Genomic DNA, 20,286 nt, shown 5'->3' with positions numbered 1-20,286 from the left:
GGACAAAAGACCTTTCGCATGGAAATGAATCGCGATCGAGGCTGAAGTGGCTCTCGTTCATCGACAGATAGCCGCATAGCCTGGGTAATAATTCTGAAAAATCGTTCCGTTCCCCCTGAGCTCAGTCTGAGATTTCAGCACATAAATCGTGCCGGTTCCTCGATCCCACGTGATATATCGGTGTTTGCAAGTGTTCCTCGAAAGGCATTAGGATCGTATATTCTCCAAGTATTGATACAGAATGGCCTCTACGTTCCTCTGCTCTCGATACCCCTCTACTTTACGATATTCCCACGTTTTTTCCTTCAGTAATAATACTAAAGATCTATCTTATCATTGAGTTCACGCGTCGCGCGACTTTTACACGAGTTTCTCTATTTACATTTTTTTTTCGACGGATATGTAGATTGATTTTATTTCTGGTACTATTATAGGACGTACTCGAGGTTGGATGGATCGTCTCCAGAAAACTTTCGTTCGAGCTGGAGGTCTACACCTAATTATTTTTCCATCGATAAGCGTAGCTCTCGTTCGAGCGACAAGAAAGTTCGTTAAAGTCTTTAGAAAAATTGCATTAGCGTGGAAGTTGGGATCGGCCGGTAACTAACCGCGTATTAAATCTGAAATTAGTTTCATCTTCATTATGCGACGACCTGACTTATTAGCGAATCACCGTCGACCGTGCGAAAGCCCGTTCGATCGAGCCTGTTTTTTAAACAAGGCTCTAAAAGATCGCCAGACTTCCTGTCACGCGAGATTTCCAGCATTTCGTTCCGCGAGTGAAAAGTGGCGTCGCGATAAGCGGCAGCGTCGGTGTTCCAGTAACAAAACCGTGGAACTGTACGCGCGATTGGATTTTACGATATCGGTGTTGAATTTCCTCGGCCATTTCGAATCGAACAGAAACACGGGGGCGCGTTTGATAAGAAGCTTCCATCTAGCTGCGCGCGTAATTGGAACACCGCTCGCAACGCAGCTGCTCGACGGCCCTGCGCGTTGCGCGTTCGCCGTAACAGTCGCCAATGGTCGAATTCAATTTAATGTTCAACTCGCTCCTTGGATTTCAGATCTGGACACGGTGTTATATGGATACACGAACAACATATACGTGCTGGACCACACTCCTGAATCCCTACCGGTGAGTACAATTCAGGGAGGAAGCTAGTTAGCCGCGGACAACTTCCAAGTCTGACCAACTGTTGGAACCGCGTGCGATTCTCCGTCTTTTACAGTCGTGAAATTGATACTGAAGCGGCGCTTCGGGTAGCTATAGAATAAAGGAGGAAGAAAGAAAGGAAGGAAAAAGAGAGGGGAAGAACGTTTCGTCCTGGGCCTACTAGTGGACTCATCAGTAAGGCTTTCTAGCAGACCCTGCCTTAGACGCTGGGATATTAGGGACAGTTCAGAACTTCTATATATTGGAAAGGATAGGTTAGCGAGTACTTTCAGGAAATTGTAGGCTGTGCTGTCCCTCTAATGGCGATAGTCGAAAGGCCGCCACAATACAATTATTGCCAAATAATTGGCAAACGTGTCGACAAAAACTGGTAAAAGAGCAGGCAAATTTCGTTTACTCGTTCAACGGCGTGAATTTTGAGAAACGTATCAGTGACGAGCGCAAGTGGAACGAGGGACGCCTCGTTCCACTTAAGTTGCTCGTTCATTGAATTAAACGGTGGAGACGTTGCAACGGTGACACTGTATCAGGGACAATGTACCTGTCGTCGTCGACGGGCGGAAAATCGAACTGCACTCGGTGATTTAATTAAATGCAACGACAACGGAGCGTTCTTCTTCGTTTTCAATTAAAATGCCCACGTATTTTGATCGCGTTCGCTAATAATCGAGTAGTATGCGCGGGAGTTTCCGGCGGCGATTTCGCGTTCATCGCGCGCGACCTAGCGACGGTATCGAATCGATACGCGTGCGTGGTATTAACGAAGTGTAAACTAAACGAAATAAACGAAACGAGAGCGTAACGCGGGCCTGCTGTTCGACCTGCGAATAAATTGCTGTTATCCTCTTTACTCTGACTAACAACAGACAACGAGGGACGGTGGAAAGAAGACCAAAAAAAAAAAAGTAACCAGCGCCTGTATCGTCTCGATAATTGAAACGGCACGATACGTTGCGCAACACCACGGATGGGTAAAAATGGATGTGTCAGTTTCACGCGTGACTCGTTTCACGTAACACGATCCATTGCGGCGTGCAGATTAATCATTGGCCAAACCGTGTACCAACGTGCGCATATCATTGTCCATCGGACGGGCAGAGCCACTCAATTATCCGCCATGTTGCAGTCGAGCCGTGAAAAATATCGAGTTCGAACAGGTTACGCGGCCGCGTTTATGAATTCAGTTAATTAGGCATCGTACAGAGGAGGCCAACTCGTTATTTACAGTCGATCGCGGGCGTTCTCTTTGCTCTAGAGTAACAGGTAGAATCGACAACGCGATACGAGCGAGCCCACCGCGGAATAGCTTGATGGCGCGTGTGCACGGATATTAAGCGAAAATTAATTACGTTATAAACAAATTTTCGTTCGAAAATAGACGATACGATGAGCAATTAGGGGTGGAAAATTGAGAGAGTATTATTTATTAGAAGCCACGTGTGTCTGAAATTAGCTCGATGGTCTATAATCATTACTTACGCCTGTTCCCTCCATTTTCGTTCTGTTCTAGAATAAAAAAATTCATCCTTCCTGTTGTCCCTGTGTGGCGGCACTCGCCACTAGAGGGACAGCACCATTTACACTTTCCTGAAAGTACCCGATGACCCATCGTTTCCAATATATAGAAGTTCTGAACTGTCCCTAATATCCCAGCGTCTAAGGCAGGGCCTGCTAGGTAGCCTTACTGATGAGTCCATTAGCAGGCCCAGGACGAAACGTTCTTCCCCTCTCTTTTCCTTCCTTCTTTCTTCCTCCATCTTTACAGCACAGCAATAAAATCGAAGCAGCGCAGCCGCTTCACCTGTTTCCAGTAATTTTCCTCGATGTTTCTCTCTCCTATCCTCGCGTGTCACGCAACGTCTCCTCGCTCTTCATATTCGTTCCTGTGCACACACGATCCACCGTTAATGGAAGATACGTATCGACGAGCAGAGTCATATAACTTGAACTGGTCCAGCGGTGTGTGCGTTGGCTATCCGTGTACACGATGTTTCGTGTGCCTTGTACACAAGACTGAATGTAATTTGCTGAAGTCTCGCGGAGTGGCGAGGCAGTTGGTTCACGATCCCGTGGTGACGTAGACACTGAATTTCCGGTATCTCGCCCGTCGCGGACTGAATCGATCGATCAATCGCATTCACGGCAATTAGATCGCAGAATAAAGTGATTACCGTCACATTTACACTGAGACTATGTTCAGTATATGTATTCGATTGACTGACTCTTATTCTAGAATAACTCATCCGCGACGCCATCTTGCTCGCGCGTACTTTACGAACGTCTTCGCAAGAACGCTTAAACCTGTCGATCTCTCTTCTCGCGACCGCGTGGATCCTCGAAAATACGTAGAAAGCAGCTTCCACCAGCGCAAGATCGTATTGACAGTGCGCACCAACGTGCAGCGAAAGTTCCACCATGGTACAGCCGGAAACTCGATGGAAGTAAGTTCATTAGAGGATACGTCTCTTGATAAACAGTTTAGCGGTGGTTGTAAGTAACGTTCTAGAAACGAGTCAACGAAGGCGTCCTCGATCGTGGTGCCATTAAACCATCTACACATTCATTTCTCGAAAGGGTAAACGTTCAACTCGAAGAAACTGTACACTTGTCGTTTCTCAAGGTTCGAGCACCAATGACAGGTTACGATACATTACAGCGCTTAATTGAATATTTGATTCTTCGCTGGAACAGGAATCTTCCATCAAACTCGCGAGAGAACTTCGTGTGGTGTTCGATCACGATTCCATCAGTGTACGCGAAGCGCAGAAATTTCTCGAAAAAAGTAGTCGAGCCCAGCGTTAACTCGTCCCTTCCAACGATCTATTTATCAGCTGCTGAAGGACTGGAAGAAAGTTCGCGCGAGTTCGAAGGAAATACGAGAGGCGAGGCTGGATACGTCTCTCAGGGGAGTATCGTGGACTCTGGCTGGCTGGGCACCCGGTACATCGAATCAGCTTTCCACTTGTTATCTCCTGGCATTTGATCCCTTTTGCCAGTCCCTGCTGCTTCTTCTTCTTTTGTCGCCGGATTCTGCAGACGACGTTCTCGTCTCCACGCTTCGTTCATAGTCGCGACAGAAATAAAGATTCGACCAATTGCTCGCCAGGGGGTGGAATCCTCTTCGCGAGGAAAACAATCCAGCAGACGTCTGGCCATTTTACGCCCCGTTCTAGCCGGATCAATACCCGCGAATTAATTTCTTTGGCCACGCGCATTTTCGGGATTTCATCAGAGAAAAGTAGTTTTTATTCGTATATTTCTTGGATAATCTCAAGTTATTCCTGCGTGGAAGCTGGAACTGAAACGAAACGTTATATCTGTAAGTATCTCGTTGAAATTTCTGATCGATTCTAATCAGAGAATTGCATTAGAGAAATGGATTCTAATTTTAAGAACGTTGGAAAATACTTTCGATGCAGTTAAAACGATAACAACCGCTGTTAGATTTCTTTGACAAGTTCACGCGCAAGTTAATCCCATCGCTGATTGATTCTAACTAGAAAATTGCATTAGAGAAGTGAATTCTAATTTTAAGAACGTTCGAGAATACTTACGATACAATTAAAACGATAACAACTGCTATTTGATTTCTTTCAGAAGTTCACGCGAAAGTTACTCCCATCGCTGATTGATTCTAACTAGAAAATTGCATTAGAGAAGCTGGTCCTAATTTTAAGACCGTTCGACAATATTTACGATACAGTTGAAGCAATAACAACTTCTGTTACATTTCTTCGACAAGTCCTCGTGGAAGTTACTCCCGTCTCTGTACAAAACAGCTGTCTCGCAGCTACGTTTTTCCATCGAGCCAGCATATGTCGAAAGGGTTCATCCTAATCGGGTCTGTCCACCGACGGCACGGAATCGTCGACGTGCTCATGAAACTTAAATCAACGGCAAGAAGTTCGTCCCGTGGCGGGTTAAACTTTGACCGACCGGCCAAATATTAACTCCTTGCACCGCTGGCTAAAGAATTTCATCATCTTTGCTTCCCTCAGACGGGCGAAAACTTTTCACCGGAACGATTGTTAGGTTTTCAAATACGATCTCCCCGGCCAATGTTGGGTTAAAGTTTGCGCAAACTCCGGGAGGACCGCCACCGAAAACCGTTTAATCAAGACCCTCGCCTCGAGAGAGAGAAAATGAACTATTCAACGTGGATCTGCATGGAGATAGAACGAAACAACGAACAGGACGAATGTGTTCGAATTTATTTCGGTTAAGACGCTTTGCTCGTGTAAAAGTATTTAATCGATAAGTATAGACGAGAAAGAGTCCAGTGACGTATAAAAGTATCTAGTTTCGAGAGCAATTCGTTGAAATCCCACGAGGAATGGTCGAGCGAGGACTACTTGGCCAGTGAACAGGCTCGAACTCCTTTTAAGGATCCTGACTCTTTCGCGAGCAAATACCATCGAATGCATTAAAATCCTCCTTCGAGAAGCAGAACGAAAATTCCGCGTTTGGTGAGTCGCGCTCTAAAAGAGCATCTCGGTTTCCCGCGGACGTTTATGGTTGGTAATAGTTCGAAAGTCCCGAGCCCCGGGGCAGAAAGGCTTTTAACCGACGCGTATTCACCGTGCTCGCTTCGATCCCACGATTTCCGAGCGGACCTCGCGGTTCTGCGACGCGAGCATTCTTTTAAATACCCTGAGTCGCGATGAGGTAATCGCGAACGATGAATTCCTCGCGAAATTATCGCACGCAACCAGGTATTTAATCGTACAGCTCGAGGCTGCATTTACATTCGGTTAATTAGGAACCGCGTCGATTAATTGCTACCGATTGTTTCTCGCGTTAACGAAGATTGCTCGATCGCCAATTGAAATCCGTCGATTCGAAATACCATGGTACATCTCTCTCTCTCTCTCTCTCTCTCTCTCTCTCTCTCTTGTATTCGAACACTTCTTCGTTTACGTAATCACGTAAAATGCGATTAAAATAAAGGATCGCGTTCCAGAGCATTTTGGGTCACGCTGGAAAATATTTTCACGTGTCGCTAAACTTTTCTAACCGCGCGCCAAATTATCACCGCGTCTTCCTGACGAGGTATCCCAGCGTAAGTCGCGTAAGTCGGATCGTTCCAATTATTTTCTTCCAGCGTGGCGATCACCGTGTTGTAATACCATTAAACGCGATCGTTTGTCCCGTGCCGCGTCGCAGCTACCAGCGAGGGAAGAGCTTTTAATGATCCAGCACCGATAATTAAGCACGCTGTTTCCCGTCGTACGTGAAAATCGATTAAGCACCGCGCCGCGTTTCAACAACCGAGGGCTCAGCTTCTAAGGTGCTGTCAAGATTTCGAATCAGCCATTCGAAACGCGTTATTAATCCCACGGTTGCCTTGGCATTGTTCTCGATCTACCCTCGTCTTCCATCTTCCCTTAAAAAAACATTTTCAGTATCACGAAGCAAGTTACATATTAGAATCCAACAAATTTCGATGACTGTTACGACGTTAAGAAACCGCGAAGTTGTTCTCGAAGCATTTCCACCACTGTTCCCCACGAAAGTCGTACGAATTTTTTTCCTGGACCTTCAGACTGGTATAAAATAGCTGTAATTTTTAATTACCATGGAAACCCAGGCTAGCGCGGGGCGAATTAGCAAAGGAGTTAAGCGAGTAGCTTTTCGAGCACTCTAATTAACGAAGCGAAGTTTTTTTTAAGCTGTACCAGCGTTTCGTACGTGGTACTTCAAAGCTGGCTTTATTAAGCTACAGAATTCTTTATCCCACATGTAAAATTTTCAGGGAGCCGAAGAGGTACAGCAGTACTTCGCTTCTACCTGGAATATTAATCGCGATTGTGAACTGGTACGAAAGGATTGAAGGTACCAAGCACATTCTCAGAGACGCTGTCGGTTCGTTCTTCTTTAATAATCCAGCCGGAGGCGAGGAATTTCTTTCGGACGCCAGAGCTCTTTTCCACTCCTCGCGGTTGGGGGACCAAGACGGGGGTGGACAGGAACTTTTTGGCGCGTGACGGTGCTCGTCGCGGTGGCGTCGTTAGAAAAATCCGTCTCGCCGTGGGGCGTGTTCGCGGCGAACAAGTCTCAAAGAGTTTCTCGCCGATATGAAACGAATGAGACAGCGGGAAAGAGGCGAAGACCGAGACTCGCTCGGCTCGCGAGTACGTCTTACCTTGTTAAGAGAATAATGCCCTTCCGGTGCAACCGGCGAACAGCTTCCGCCCCAGCGGCGGGCTAACGAGAGGCTAACGACGCGGACGGGGGGAAACGACCGCGTGTACACCGTTGACAAAAGCCAATCAACCCTCCGAGTTCGCTGACGCGGTCCTTTGAAGTCGACCAAGAAGAACGCTCGCCAGGACAATAATTAGAACGTCCTACCTGGAACTTTTCTACCAAACTGCGTAATTAGCTGCTCGACGAAGTTGCCTCGCGAAAATTCGTAAACTATAAACTGGCGAACTTCGAAACGAATTAGAAACCGCGCTGGTTGGAGAGCGTTGGAGTTTTGTTAATTAATAACCAATTTCCGCGGGCTACGTTTCGAGTAACCTAGACGCGTCGAGAAGATGGTTAACATCGCTGAGTCTATTTTACGGATCTCCACGGGTTCTTTACGGGTTAACCAAATATTATCGCGTTTCAGGATATGGACATGCTGCAACTGTTCGCCTCGCCAGCGGGTCGAGCGCTGCTCACGAGTGACAAACGGCGAAGAGGATCGACGTCGACTTCCTCCTTGTCCCGAGGGTCGTCCTCGGCTCTGAAGAGGGGCAGAAGACCATCAGGCACGGTGAGCGCGCCGACCACACCGCCTAGGCAACGGAAGTCGAGCGCGGAACTGTACAAAGAAGCCGTCGAGATACTTGGTCTCACCTGTACGCTGACCGACAGCTGCCGCTGCATCGATTGCCAGGTGAGAGAGCGCTCTTATCGTTCTCTAACGCTCGAAAGAGAGCCTCGATTGCGTACGAAATTCGTATAAAGTCGTTGATGCGATCTTTTTTTCGATCTAAGGAAGAAGAGAGCCTCGATTGTGTACGAAATTCGTATAAAGTCGATGTTGCGATCTTTTTTTCGATTGGAGGAAGAAGAGAGTCTCGATCGCATACGAAATTCGTATTAAGTCGTTGTTGCGATCTTTTTCTCGATCGAAGGAGGAAGAAAGCCCCGATCGCATACGAAATTCGTATAAAGTCGTTGTTGCGATCTTTTTCTCGATCGAAGGAGGAAGAGAGCCTCGATCGCATACAAAATTCGTATAAAGTCGTTGTTGCGATCTTTTTCTCGATCGAAGGAGGAAGAAAGCCCCGATCGCATACGAAGTTCGTATAAAGTCGTTGTTGCGATCTTTTTCTCGATGGAGGAAGAACAGTTTTCAACGCGTAATTGGATCCATTCGCGTAACCGCTTAGCCGAGTGTAATCTTGGAGGTTAAAGGGATATTGTCTCGTATACAGAATGAATCGTCTAATCTCTGTGTAGCAATTACAGTCGAAGGGCAATTCTCATTGATTGCCAGTTCCCTCCGCGTAAACATTTCTTTGCCCCAGTTTTCAAGGGTGGCGCGCGCTCGCGCGCGATCAGCTGGCGCGGCAATGAAAGAAAATGAAACGCGGGTAACGGGTGTCCGAGTTTAATTAAAAATTTCCGCCGCGTATCGGTTGACCCGACGCAACTCGGGCCGTGTGGAAATTTTAAACGCGCACGCATATACTCGACCACAGAATTCGGAATGCTAACGAGAAAATCTCCTCTCCTCTGCTGGCGAGCAACGCGCAGAAACGTTAATGAGACCGTCGACCATGGAGTTGCTTTCTATATTTACAACAAAGCTGCTGTTCCTCCGGCTTTACGGTCAGAGGATCTTTGCGTTACGACGTTAAGCTCTCCAAGGTTGAAATGGGTCAGCATTGAATCTTCAAGGTTGATACTTTCCTCTTTTGCTCGAAGACGTTTTCACTAATGGCGGCTTTGAGCCTTTTAATTGTCAGCTCGCGAAACCAAAGCGCCTTGGCGGCAGAAAATTCGCGGTTGGAGAATGCGTTTAATCTCAACGACTCAAGGATAAAGAATCTGGTAACAACTTCATCGATCCTTTCTCTGTTTTATTTCCAGGGCACTTACTTCGATTGCGACGACGATTTCGGCGACGCGAGAACCGAATTGGCTGCAGGCACGCCCATTTTACTGGACCACGCTTTGTCGCATCCGCTGACGTGTTCCATACAGTAGCAGCCGAGCATCTCGTTCAGAAATCGACCCAGCGCCGGTCTACTCTGCCAGCTGACGAACCGAAAATCATCGAGTCGCCGAGGATCCATCGTGGACGTGGGATTCGCCATGAACCAACGATACTCGACGCTTTCACATTGATCTCGTGGAGAGACACCTCGCACGGGGCTCGGATACCATTGGAAACGAATTAAAAGAACGGCTTCTCTGTTATAATTTCACGAAAGGATCACCTGAAGAACATCCACCGCGGGCGGAAGTCAGCACGAAGGCTCTCGACCATCATCGACGCTTCGAAAATGTTCGCGCGCACGCGTCTTCCTCCAACGTTGATTACGTTTCCGTTGCGTTTCTCGACGATTACGAAGTCGATTGTAATCGATTGTACTTATGCGTGTACAGGAGACGGATAACTGTTATATACGAGAGAGAAGTAGGGCGTTAAGGGACGAATAGAAGAGAGAGAAACAGAGAGAGAGAGAGAGCTGAAAGTGTGTTATAAATCGTTAAGGTTTTATATATTTAAATTACGTTCGTTCGCAAGATGGTTCACAGTGAGGAGTTACTTGGTAGTACGAAGACACGAAGTTTCGTCGCGCTGAACAGCGAAGAAGAGAGGCATTCGATCTGTTAGAACCACGACCTCATGTGATTCACACTGTACACCTGTTATCCACGATCGGGTACTGTTTTAACGATAATTAACGGAACGACACGATCGCAAAACGACAAATGTATAATTTGTGGACAATATTTAACGAGATAAGTCACGCAACCCCCTCCCCCTCCCGCCCTGATTGTTTCTTCTCTTTTTGTATGAAACGAGACGCAGGCTTACGCGTACCTAGGGATATTTATTGTACAGAAACGCGCGTAACCGCGCGAACGTGGAAACCGGTCGGTCGGTGATCGTGCTGGCCGCGAGAATTTATGAGAACATCGAGGCTCACCGTTTCACGTTTTTATTCCAATATTTCTACAGACCTATTGTCATCGAGGCGCGAGAAAATTCACACGCGCGACGTTCAATCCCGGGCGATACGTGGTAACACGTGAATGGAAACGAAATATACAATAAATACTATCGAGAGAGAGAGAGAGAAAGAGAGAAAAGAAGAGGAATAATAATAATTATAATAATAATAATAATAAAAAGAAACGCTCGTCTGGCTCAAATTGGACGAATTTATTGATCGACGCGTAACGACACGCGACAAACGAGGAGAATCCGCCAAATTTCTAATCTATTAGCGATTACGATAATAATTATAATTAATAATTAATAAACGATAACCCTAATAATAATAGTAATAATAACGATATTAATAATTCCGATCTAGTCAGAGAAGGTGTAACGTGGTTAAGGCATTTACTATTAGGCGACATTTAAAATTGTCTGTCAAACGTACACGATGTGAGGATTATATATATATATATTATATACATACGTATATACATTATATTTACTACACGTTTTATTATTATACTTACTCGATTAAGATTAGTGAAGTACCTATGTACGTTGTTAAACGGCGTGTGCTCGCGAACGATGAATAGCTATTGAAGAAACGAAACGAACGAGGGAATAGTTCTGCGAACATAAGAAATGGAAAAAATGGAGATAATGACACGAGCAGAGGGAAAAAGCGTGAATCGTTGGTTAATAAAATTCACGCGTGCAAGATCGATACGCGCGTGTACGATTAAGTTTCGCAAAATCGCTATTCTCCATTAAGTGTCTTGCGCTTAAGTCACCAACACGTCGACTGCCGTTCTCGAAATCTCGCCAACGAGAGCGTGTCGTTAATTTCAACGATGCTTCGAGTTTCTTCTTCAAACATTATACGAGAAATTACTAACGTTTCTCGTTTCGTTGTCCAAGGCGCACTTAAAACTGCAACACGCGAGACGAAACAAAGTAACCACTGCTCGATTTCCTGTCGAACGTTTCAGGGAAATCTCAATTCGTCGTTAACAATCAGGTAGAATGGATAAGAGTCGATTGTTACAAACGGTGTAACGATAAACGAAGCCAGGCCTGAGTTAGGATCGTGAATGAATTGAGTGGAGCTAAACGCGAGCGAATATCGAGGAAAGAATCGACGGATAGTGGCGATTAACGTGTAAATCCACGTCGAAACTGAATGCAAAGTGTGAGTGGGGTTATAGTCGCGTTCAAGAATGCAAGTGCCAAACTAAAGTTTAATCGACGCTCGTAAGCTTAGTGGTCCGCTATCGAAGTCTCTCCTTCTAAACTATCCTATAGATTACGTATTAAGAAATGAATCGTGGTGATGGAGGCTGAATACTCTCGCAAGTTTCACCAGAACGATCTTTTTAACGTGTTAACGTTTCCTTCTCGACGGAAGGGGAAACGCGTGTTCTTCTTGTTGCCAGGCTGGTCGAATCTTCGATGAGACAGGAGAATTTTAAGGGAGCGAAAGTTTAGAAGTTTCAATCGAGTTTTATACATCTCCAGTGTCAAATCCAAATCTTCACGTGTTCCGTTACGTTGTTACGCAAACGTGTGGCAAGATCTCTTTCTTTCCTTAGCAAGTTGCTCGTAAGGACGAAAGATCGACACGTTCTACTGATCCGTGATCTGATCACGTGTGTACGAATAGAAGCTGCTGATATTTGAGACGCGACACGATGGCAATCGAAACGTACGAAAGTTTGATGCCAATCGAAGAGATGAGAAGATGACTGTCGAGACGTCGATCGAGACACTTTGCTGAGGAACGTTCTACTTGCTTCTTTAAGTAGATAGAGCCACTTCCCAGCGGACAATCGTGGCCACGCGTTTGCGTCAGTCGGTCAATAGTATCGTTTCGCCCGTTTTTACACTTCCAGGAGTGTTGTTTTAAATTCTTACGTATCGCTGCCATTTTTTCCTCGACGTTTCTAGACAAATACAACGCTGATCGCGAATTGTCTCGACAGAGGAGTCTTCATTAGCAGAACTTTTACGTTCTAACTTTCCATCGCGATAAGATCATTTTGTCTGCTTGATGAAAATGCCGTAGAGATGTGTTTGTAATAATCAGAATATTATCAGCGATGTTGTTACGTGTAGATAGAAGGGAAGTATAAACGATCTTTAATCGGCTAGTTGCGAACGGAAGAGGATGGACGGATGCCACGGATCGTCGTTAGTTAGTGTTAATTGAATTCGTTTGTTTGTCGAAGCGATTGTATTTTGATAACGTTACGATCCGTTTCTCGTTTTTACGCGTTGACGTTCGTGAATTCCAGGCATCTTCGTCTTTTTCTCTCTTCCGATTGAATTCAAGCAGCCAATCGACATATATATATAATAAGATCGTTCGTTTCACGCGATCCACGCGACGTCCGATTGGCTTTCTCTCATCGACGAAAGTAAAAACGCAGTTGAATAATCTTTTTTCCGAATAATCGAGAGTAAACCCAGAGCAAGAGACGCGACGATTCGGGGAAATGTTAAATGGGAATAAAAATACGTGGCTTCTAATCGTTTTATAGTGACGTAAGACGTAATTAAGAGAGGAATAATTCTTGCGAAACGCGATGGCGTACTCTTGGATATGACTACCATTAAAATATTATAAAATACAATTCAACGTGGTCTCCTTCGTCTCCTGTCCTTCTCCATCAGTCTTTGAACATATTTCCAACGTGTAAAAGTCTAACAATTAAAAGTAATCGTACGTATAATGTAGTATCAAGTAAAATCAGTGGAATTTGTATCGTTAGTTGTCACAGTTGCGCGAGTTTCCACTCAGAGTTACTATCTGTTCTTTCGTTTTACTGACAGAAAATAAGTCAGAGTGCTCGTAGACGCTATCGTTTCATGCTATTTTGTATCGCGGGGACTAAAATACCAGAATTGCAGAGAAATGGATACTTTTTGTCGTTTCATACACATTTTCTTTTTAAATGCATTCAAATATAATTCTTGTTCTCACAGTAGCGCCACGGTCTTATTCCCAACTGATAACGTCGCATGTGATACAAGAATGATAAGAGGGACTCCTTAGTATCGATGTAGGTATAGAATACATTGCTCGCTTAAAGCGTTGTTACCAATTGCATTAAGCGCAATGTTACCAAATTCGACAGAGAACGGTTCTAATTGTGCTCTATCGCTTGGTTGGACATTATTAATTTAATAAAACTTCAAGGAAATTTGTGGAATATTCGAACTTAGAAGTTCCTTTATGACGAGCTGGGCTATTTTTTACGATTTTCATCTCGTTTATGACTCCAGGACTTCCTAGCCCTAAGCACACAATTAAACACGTTAATAACTCATTTGTACACGTATCATTGGAATAAAATCAAATATAAAATTCGATAAAATTGATTAAAGCAATTAGCAAGTATAATATTAAGAGGGCAATCAATAGTAAATAAGGGCAATCAATAATAGATAAAAAAATGTAACACTAAATAGCAGACATGAAAGAAAGGATCCGTCCATACGTTTCGACTCTATCAACTTCAACGATCAAATCGAATGTAACTTTTAAACTTTGCGCTCCGACCATTGATATTTTGCGACTCCACTTTAATGCCCAAACGTTACCATCTCTCGGCAAGTATCAACGATCAATAACTAACGAACCTTAACTGTCCACTCGATAGTCAGATAGAAACCTACGTTTTCCTCACACGAGAACAACCCAACGCAAATTTCCAACCCTTAAAATATCAATTACCTCAAACCCTAGAAAACCCCTGCAATATCTCCAATATCACACTACTTATTCCTTAAACAGAATATAAAACAAAAAACACGCCCAGAAACATACAATACCGACTCTATCTCTAAAAATCAATTAAAAATCCAGCTCCATCGCTTTAACCCACTCAATTCACCCCCGAAACGTCCACGTTACATCTCAGAACAAACCGCGTCTCCTTACACCTAAAAACCGTTCTCGCTTCCGCAAGCAAGCACATCCAAATAAAGATCCCATCGAGGTCGGAGATCACAATACGATCCAATAACCGCCAGTAAAGACAAGCGGTAAATGGAAGCCAGGATGCAAATTGAATTCGCCCGGCCGCGCAAGAGGATATACTCTTATTTCGCTGAAGAGCCGAGTGTAAGTGGCCGGGGTGAGGGGCTGCGGGCGGTACGGATAGGTGTCCTCCTCGTCGTCGTCCTCGTCGAAGGATGCCTTGGGGAGCGGCGCTTATATCGAGTTAGAGCCGTTTGAATACCGACGAGCCGCCGTTGGAAGGGGTGCCCGTGTCGTTCGAGATATCGAAGGATCAAAAGTTGATACCCAGCCACCTTTCCACGGCCCTAGTCATCCTTATATGATTATCCGTAGACCTCTCGCTGGCAGTTCCCTCCGTGGCGGGTCGCGAGGAACGGGGTGGTCGCGCCCTCGCCACCCTCCGCCGCTTCTCCCACGGTTCTCCTCGATCTGACGGGGGTTGGTGTGCGTTCGACACGGTGCAGTCGTCCTGCACGACGCGTAGAATACCTAAGATCCTTGTCCTCGTACCCAGGCGGCGTCGCGCAGCCCACGGATCCGCTCGAATGACGTGCACCACGCATAAAGTATTCCTGGGAGGCGATCCGTTTCGAAACTGAGTTACGGCCGCTACGTGGTCCAGGTAGGCGTCGATACGTCCGCGAGGACGCTCGCGAAATTATGCACAGGACTGGGGAGAGAGAGAGGACTACGGTTGATTGCATTTCAATTTGTTATCGCGTGGTATGGTTTCGAGGGTACTCCTTAAAACTGTCTGACGTTAGCTTGGAGATGATCGAGGTTTGTTAAGAGCCTTTAGATCGCTCTTCTCTTGAGAATCTTTCGACAATTCGTAAGAGCAGCCAAGTGTCGTAAATTCGAAAAGCTGAAATCGCGTGCACGCGTCGATTAATCACGCGACGGTCGAAGGTAAACCGTATCGACGCGCAGCCGCTCGTAGCTCCAGAACGAAACGACTTGTGCGGTCATCAATGATGCAGCCGAAGGAAGATACATGGCGACACAGCCGGCCACGATGCTCGTCCTCGGGGGTCGATCCCGTCCTGGCGAACAGGACATCGTCGAGCGAATAATCACTTTCCGAAAGTATCCTTCCTATTCGTTGCCAATCGTTCACGGCGCGGCGCGATCATTTATTCAAGATCGGTAATGAATCTAGCTCCCGTGGGAACGTCGTCATCGCCCACGTATTCCGCCGATAGACCTATTTCTCGGCTCTTTTACAGGTCCCACAGCGTTCCTCGTGGAACCTCCTCGTATTAACGATTTTTCCAGGACGCTTCTTCGCTCCTTTTAAAACCGTCGTTCCTCGCGCGCTTCGAGCTTTTTATTCGCTCGATTAATTAAATTTATCCTGAATTCGTACCAATTGAAATTTTTAGCTCTCTCGATCTGGATAGAACGATGCGCAAGTATTGGTGAAAATGTTCCACGGGTTTTAAATAGACTTATTTATTGGTCCGTCTTAATCAGGATTAAAAGAGCGCGATATAAAGTTATCGAGTGGATGGAAAGTGCGGAGGGCGTTCGATATTTAAATTCAACCCGAGCTAGGTAAGAATTCGATCGATCTTTAGGGTCTATTGAGTCGGTCGAAGCCGGGAGACCGGTTGATGGATCGCGTCGGGGCGTGCGGCGTGCCCTTTTCTTCTAGCCAGTGCCAGCCAGCGTTTGTTTTATTCCTCGCGCTCTGTTCACAGGCTATTTGTTTAAACTCTGTCGACGTAAGGGAGACTCTGCTCGTTATTAGGAGAGCCTACTGACAAATGGAACTGCCGACAGACTGTCGCTTTGGTGACGTCCCCGTGAAAAAGTGTGGCCCTCGCGTTTCAGAAACGAGACGAGTGGGACATCGTTCTAACAGGATACTCGATGATTTCGATGCTCGCGATCGTAGATAGGAATTAAGGATTCTTCGTGGAAATAGGTAACACTTGAAAATAAAAGACAGAAGTTGTCGGTCGAAGGAAGATCCGCGATGTCACGGTCCACGCGGTACGACGAACGGTGGTGGAATTAGCACATGGCGCGCGGCGGGCAAATTGGATGAAACGCGAGGTGTAATCTCCTTCTCAAAAATTCCATTAACCGTTGGACAACGTAACGCGCGGGCAACAATTACGAATTGACATTTTTTTAATCCGCGACGCGGTACAACCGCTTGACTGACGGGCGAATCCTCCCCGCGCAAACGAGATTACCCTTGTTCCGCGAAAAATGGGATTTCATCAACAATTGTTTTCCATTCACTCGCCTTTACACCCCCGTGGCAACGTTTCACGTTAATTTCATCGCAATTGCGAGATATTATCAATCTTGCATTCTTTCTCTTCCACGTGTATATATATATATATATACATCATCCTGACGCGAGCTGTTACGCTTGTCACTTCGCAACATATATACAGAAGTTAATTATTACGATTAAATCAATTTCATTTATCTTGTTCGCGCGTCGATGCAGAACAAACTCAAATTGTTTTAGCAAAAACTACGAGGAACGTATTAATATTCATAGTTACGTATATCGACTGGCGTGTCTCCGTCAGGCGAGCACGTCGTGGTGTCGGTTCAGCGCGATAGTACATCACTCAGGGGTGTCAGGAGCGGGACAGGTTACGACGTTCTCCGGTTTCCACCAATTTGGTGACACAGTCGCGTTCAACTGGGTTCCGTTCCGCTTCGCTCGAGTTATTGCGAAGTAACACGCGGAACGAGGTTGTAAATAATATGGAAAACTGTGCGCAGAAACAGAGAAAGAGAGAGAGAGGCTTCCGCTCGTCCATGGTGGATACGCGAAATAAAAGGACCAGGCGCGGAGAGAATGGTAAAACTGGGACCGCGAGGGGGTGCGTTTCAGATGGTAAGCAAGAGTGGAGTGAGGGTGATTCGGTGGTATGCAGAGGATGATCCAAGATGTCATATTTCAAAGTGAGTCGTCCTCCGAGGAGCCGTGAATACCTTAATAGTCATAAGGTGTATCCGCATGCGGCTTCTATAACGCCGTTTCCGTCTCCCCCCTCTGAACGCGTTCGAACGTTCCGCAGTCATCTTCGCCAGTGAAACGACACGACCCTGGACAGCCGTTTTCTGGTCGCGATATGACGAGGAGCCCGTGGCAACCATCCGCTGGCTGCATCCGCCGGTTATACCGGTGGAAAATTGCGGGAAGCACCGGAAATACTCGAAATTGGCGCACACACGGAGTGCCGTTGAACGCAACGGGAATTGCGCTGGCCCTGGCACTTGCTGGAATTGTCTGCTCCGTCGGGCAATCTTCCTGATGTTCGATGCAGATCGTCCAGCTCGGGTGTCCGAGGCACTGCAAGGGTGGAATCGAGGGAGGCTGTTCGAATTCGTGCGACAGACTTTGCTAAATAAACGTCGCTTCCTTATCGTTTTCTTTATAAAAAGAAAAAGCAACTAATGTCATACGATAATAACGAAAATTGTACTTGATCGACAAAGACGTTCCTTTTGCCATTTTTTCGAAACGTAATACGAAAGCAGTTCGGCTAGAAATTCAGGGGGATAACTCACGTGGAGTTAGAGCCTCGCAGCCAGGATCGGGAAGGGCCGTCGTAAACGTCATGAGCGTAGCTAGATCGAGCTGGGAACTGCAGAGGAAGATTCCCAGCGTACCTGTCCGGAGGAAATGAACAGGCTTAATAAATCTGGCCGACGATACGGTGCTCCCGGTAATCACGTCATTACGCGAACTGGCGAACGAATGCGAGCGTTCAGGACATCGTCCCGTGCTATTTAATAATGAGAGGCTCTCTATTACTCAATAGCTATCAGAGAGGGGATGAAGCGTATCCAGAAAGGGGGCTAGCGAGAAAGAGAGAGAGAGAGAGAGAAAGGGCTGGTTTTCGGTTCCACTTGGTTCACGGTGCAATCGGTTAATCACCGTTCCTCTCATCCCCGTTCCTGAGACACGATTTAAGCGGGCGGCGCGTCCCAGCCACCCCCGCGGTCCCCATATCAATTAATCTTACCCAGAATGCAATAACTGTCCAATCTGCCCCCGTGGCTGCGTCACGGTGTCGTGCAGTCAGTGCTGTAACGTTCTCCTTCCTCCTGCCACCCCCTCGTCGTCCGTCTTCCTCCCGTTTCTCGTTTTTATCCTTTCTCCGTCTCCTACCGGACGAGCCTCGAGCAGCCTCGTTCGTCGCACGCGGAACGTCGCTGAGGAAAGCGGCCTCGATGAAAACCTAGCCGTCGGGAAATCTCGCTTCGAAACGATGCTTCTTCTCTCTTTTATACGCGGTTCGAGCCGTGGGTGGAGGACTGTGAGCGGAGGGAAAGAGAGAAAGACGGGTGGAAGTGGCGGGCGAGAGGGTGGGGAAGGGTCGAGGAACCTCGACTAACGAAACTCAGCCGGAAAACATATTGGGCCGTTAAGGGGTTCGCCGTTAAGGGGTAGTCTGCTTAATTGGCACGGCCGTTTAACCCTGAATTACACCGAGTGGATCGTGGAGCCTGAAACGAGCCTGATCCGAGCCAGCCAGATTCCCTGGTCAATGATTAATCGCGTTCCACGTTCGATCCGTTGCCCTCTATTACTTGGTTGTTCGGCGAAATTCTCTATCGACGATAATTCCTCGCGTATGATAATCGAGAGGGGTGAACGTTGGCTCGGGTGGTTTACCCTCTGTCGCGCTTTGTATGGATTTCGAAGTTCGAATTTCGATCTGTAACGTTGAGTCAACTCGTACGACGTTCGCGTAGCGAGATGAGCAGTGGAAGAAAAAGAAATTCGAAGGAGAGGACGTGGAATAAATCTTCGTTTTATTCAAACAACGATGAGTATAAACCTAGTCAAAGTCCGCGGATTAAGTCGCGAGAAGCTCGTCGATAATGAAAGAAAAGGGATTTGATCGTGCCACTGAAAGAGAATTACAAATGGTAACAGCATTTATTGGTAATAATAATAATAATAATATTAATAATAATAATTGCAATAATATTAATAGCGAGTTCTCTAATTACAATAATTACATAATGATAGGAATGATACAACAATAAAAACTTTCAATAGCGTGAAGAGAGAAAGAATACAATTACTCGTCGGCGAGACTCGAAGGGACGCTTTTCCCACCCCCCTCCCCCGTTCGATCAGAAGAAATCGGTTCGAAACGGCGTTCATTCTCATCATTCTCATCTATTTATAATATTTATAGCCTCGTCTCGTCTCGTGCTCGTTTTTATTTATACTCGTATTTATATATGTATATATTTATACGCTTAGGCTAGGCGAGATACGGTCTATGTGCTATTTACAAGATTTCTTTTTGGTCACAGTTGCAACTTTGGAGTAGGTGATGCCCTTTCTTGAACGATAGGTGCTAGAGATATGCAAAACACAGTACGCTGCTCGTACCTTCTTACACGTTGTCGATTAACGACGATCAAACGAGCGTGGTTACAATTTCCCGCCCCTCCCGACAATACATCAATCGAGCCAAAAGAAATCTCACTCTGTGCTGAAAATCTCCGCTCTGTGCTGAATTCGAAAACGTCCTTGTAAACACCATCGAATAAACTCACGCGATCCAATGGAACTCGTTTAATCGTTGCAACGAGCATCGCGTAAACGTCTACTTAATAAGAAGAGAAGTGTAGTCGAACGATATATCAATACTTAACGAACGATTCAACACGGGGATTAGCGGCACTCGAAACAAAGGAATATTTCTCTGGTGCATCCTTTCCCTGGACACCGTTTCACCTTCCACCCTCGACAGTGCCACGGGGATCGTCAGGAAAAACAAAGTCGACGAACCGTGGTCGTCTCCTCATCCGATCAATTACTCGCACGGTACTTTTTTCTTGCTCGAGCCGCGTATTGGAATGTACAGCTTTGGTAACGATTTCTGCGCGTATATCACTTTGCACACTTCGTTCGTTCTGAACCCC

The 20,286-nt window shown here is 46.1% G+C and overlaps 1 protein-coding gene across 4 annotated transcripts in view; it reads left to right on the top strand.

The window, feature by feature from the left end:
* LOC143432551 (uncharacterized) overlaps positions 1-9,522 on the top strand; it is a 62,639-nt gene extending 53,117 nt beyond the window's left edge. For 2 of the 4 annotated variants that reach the window (XM_076909215.1, XM_076909214.1), the window contains 3 exons: positions 1,068-1,138; positions 7,794-8,063; positions 9,266-9,522. In XM_076909215.1, the coding sequence (XP_076765330.1) occupies positions 1,068-1,138; positions 7,794-8,063; positions 9,266-9,382 (458 nt within the window). In that variant the 3' untranslated portion in view covers positions 9,383-9,522. The remainder of the gene's footprint in view (positions 1-1,067; positions 1,139-7,793; positions 8,064-9,265) is intronic. The other 2 variants (XM_076909218.1, XM_076909217.1) reach the window with 1 other exon arrangement.
* The last annotated feature ends 10,764 nt before the right edge of the window (positions 9,523-20,286 follow it).

This window comes from Xylocopa sonorina, chromosome 1 (assembly GCF_050948175.1).
Source record: "Xylocopa sonorina isolate GNS202 chromosome 1, iyXylSono1_principal, whole genome shotgun sequence".
Lineage (NCBI taxonomy): Eukaryota > Metazoa > Arthropoda > Insecta > Hymenoptera > Apidae > Xylocopa > Xylocopa sonorina.
Note: the sequence above shows the minus strand (reverse complement) of the source record. Positions and strands in the feature narration are given on the sequence as shown.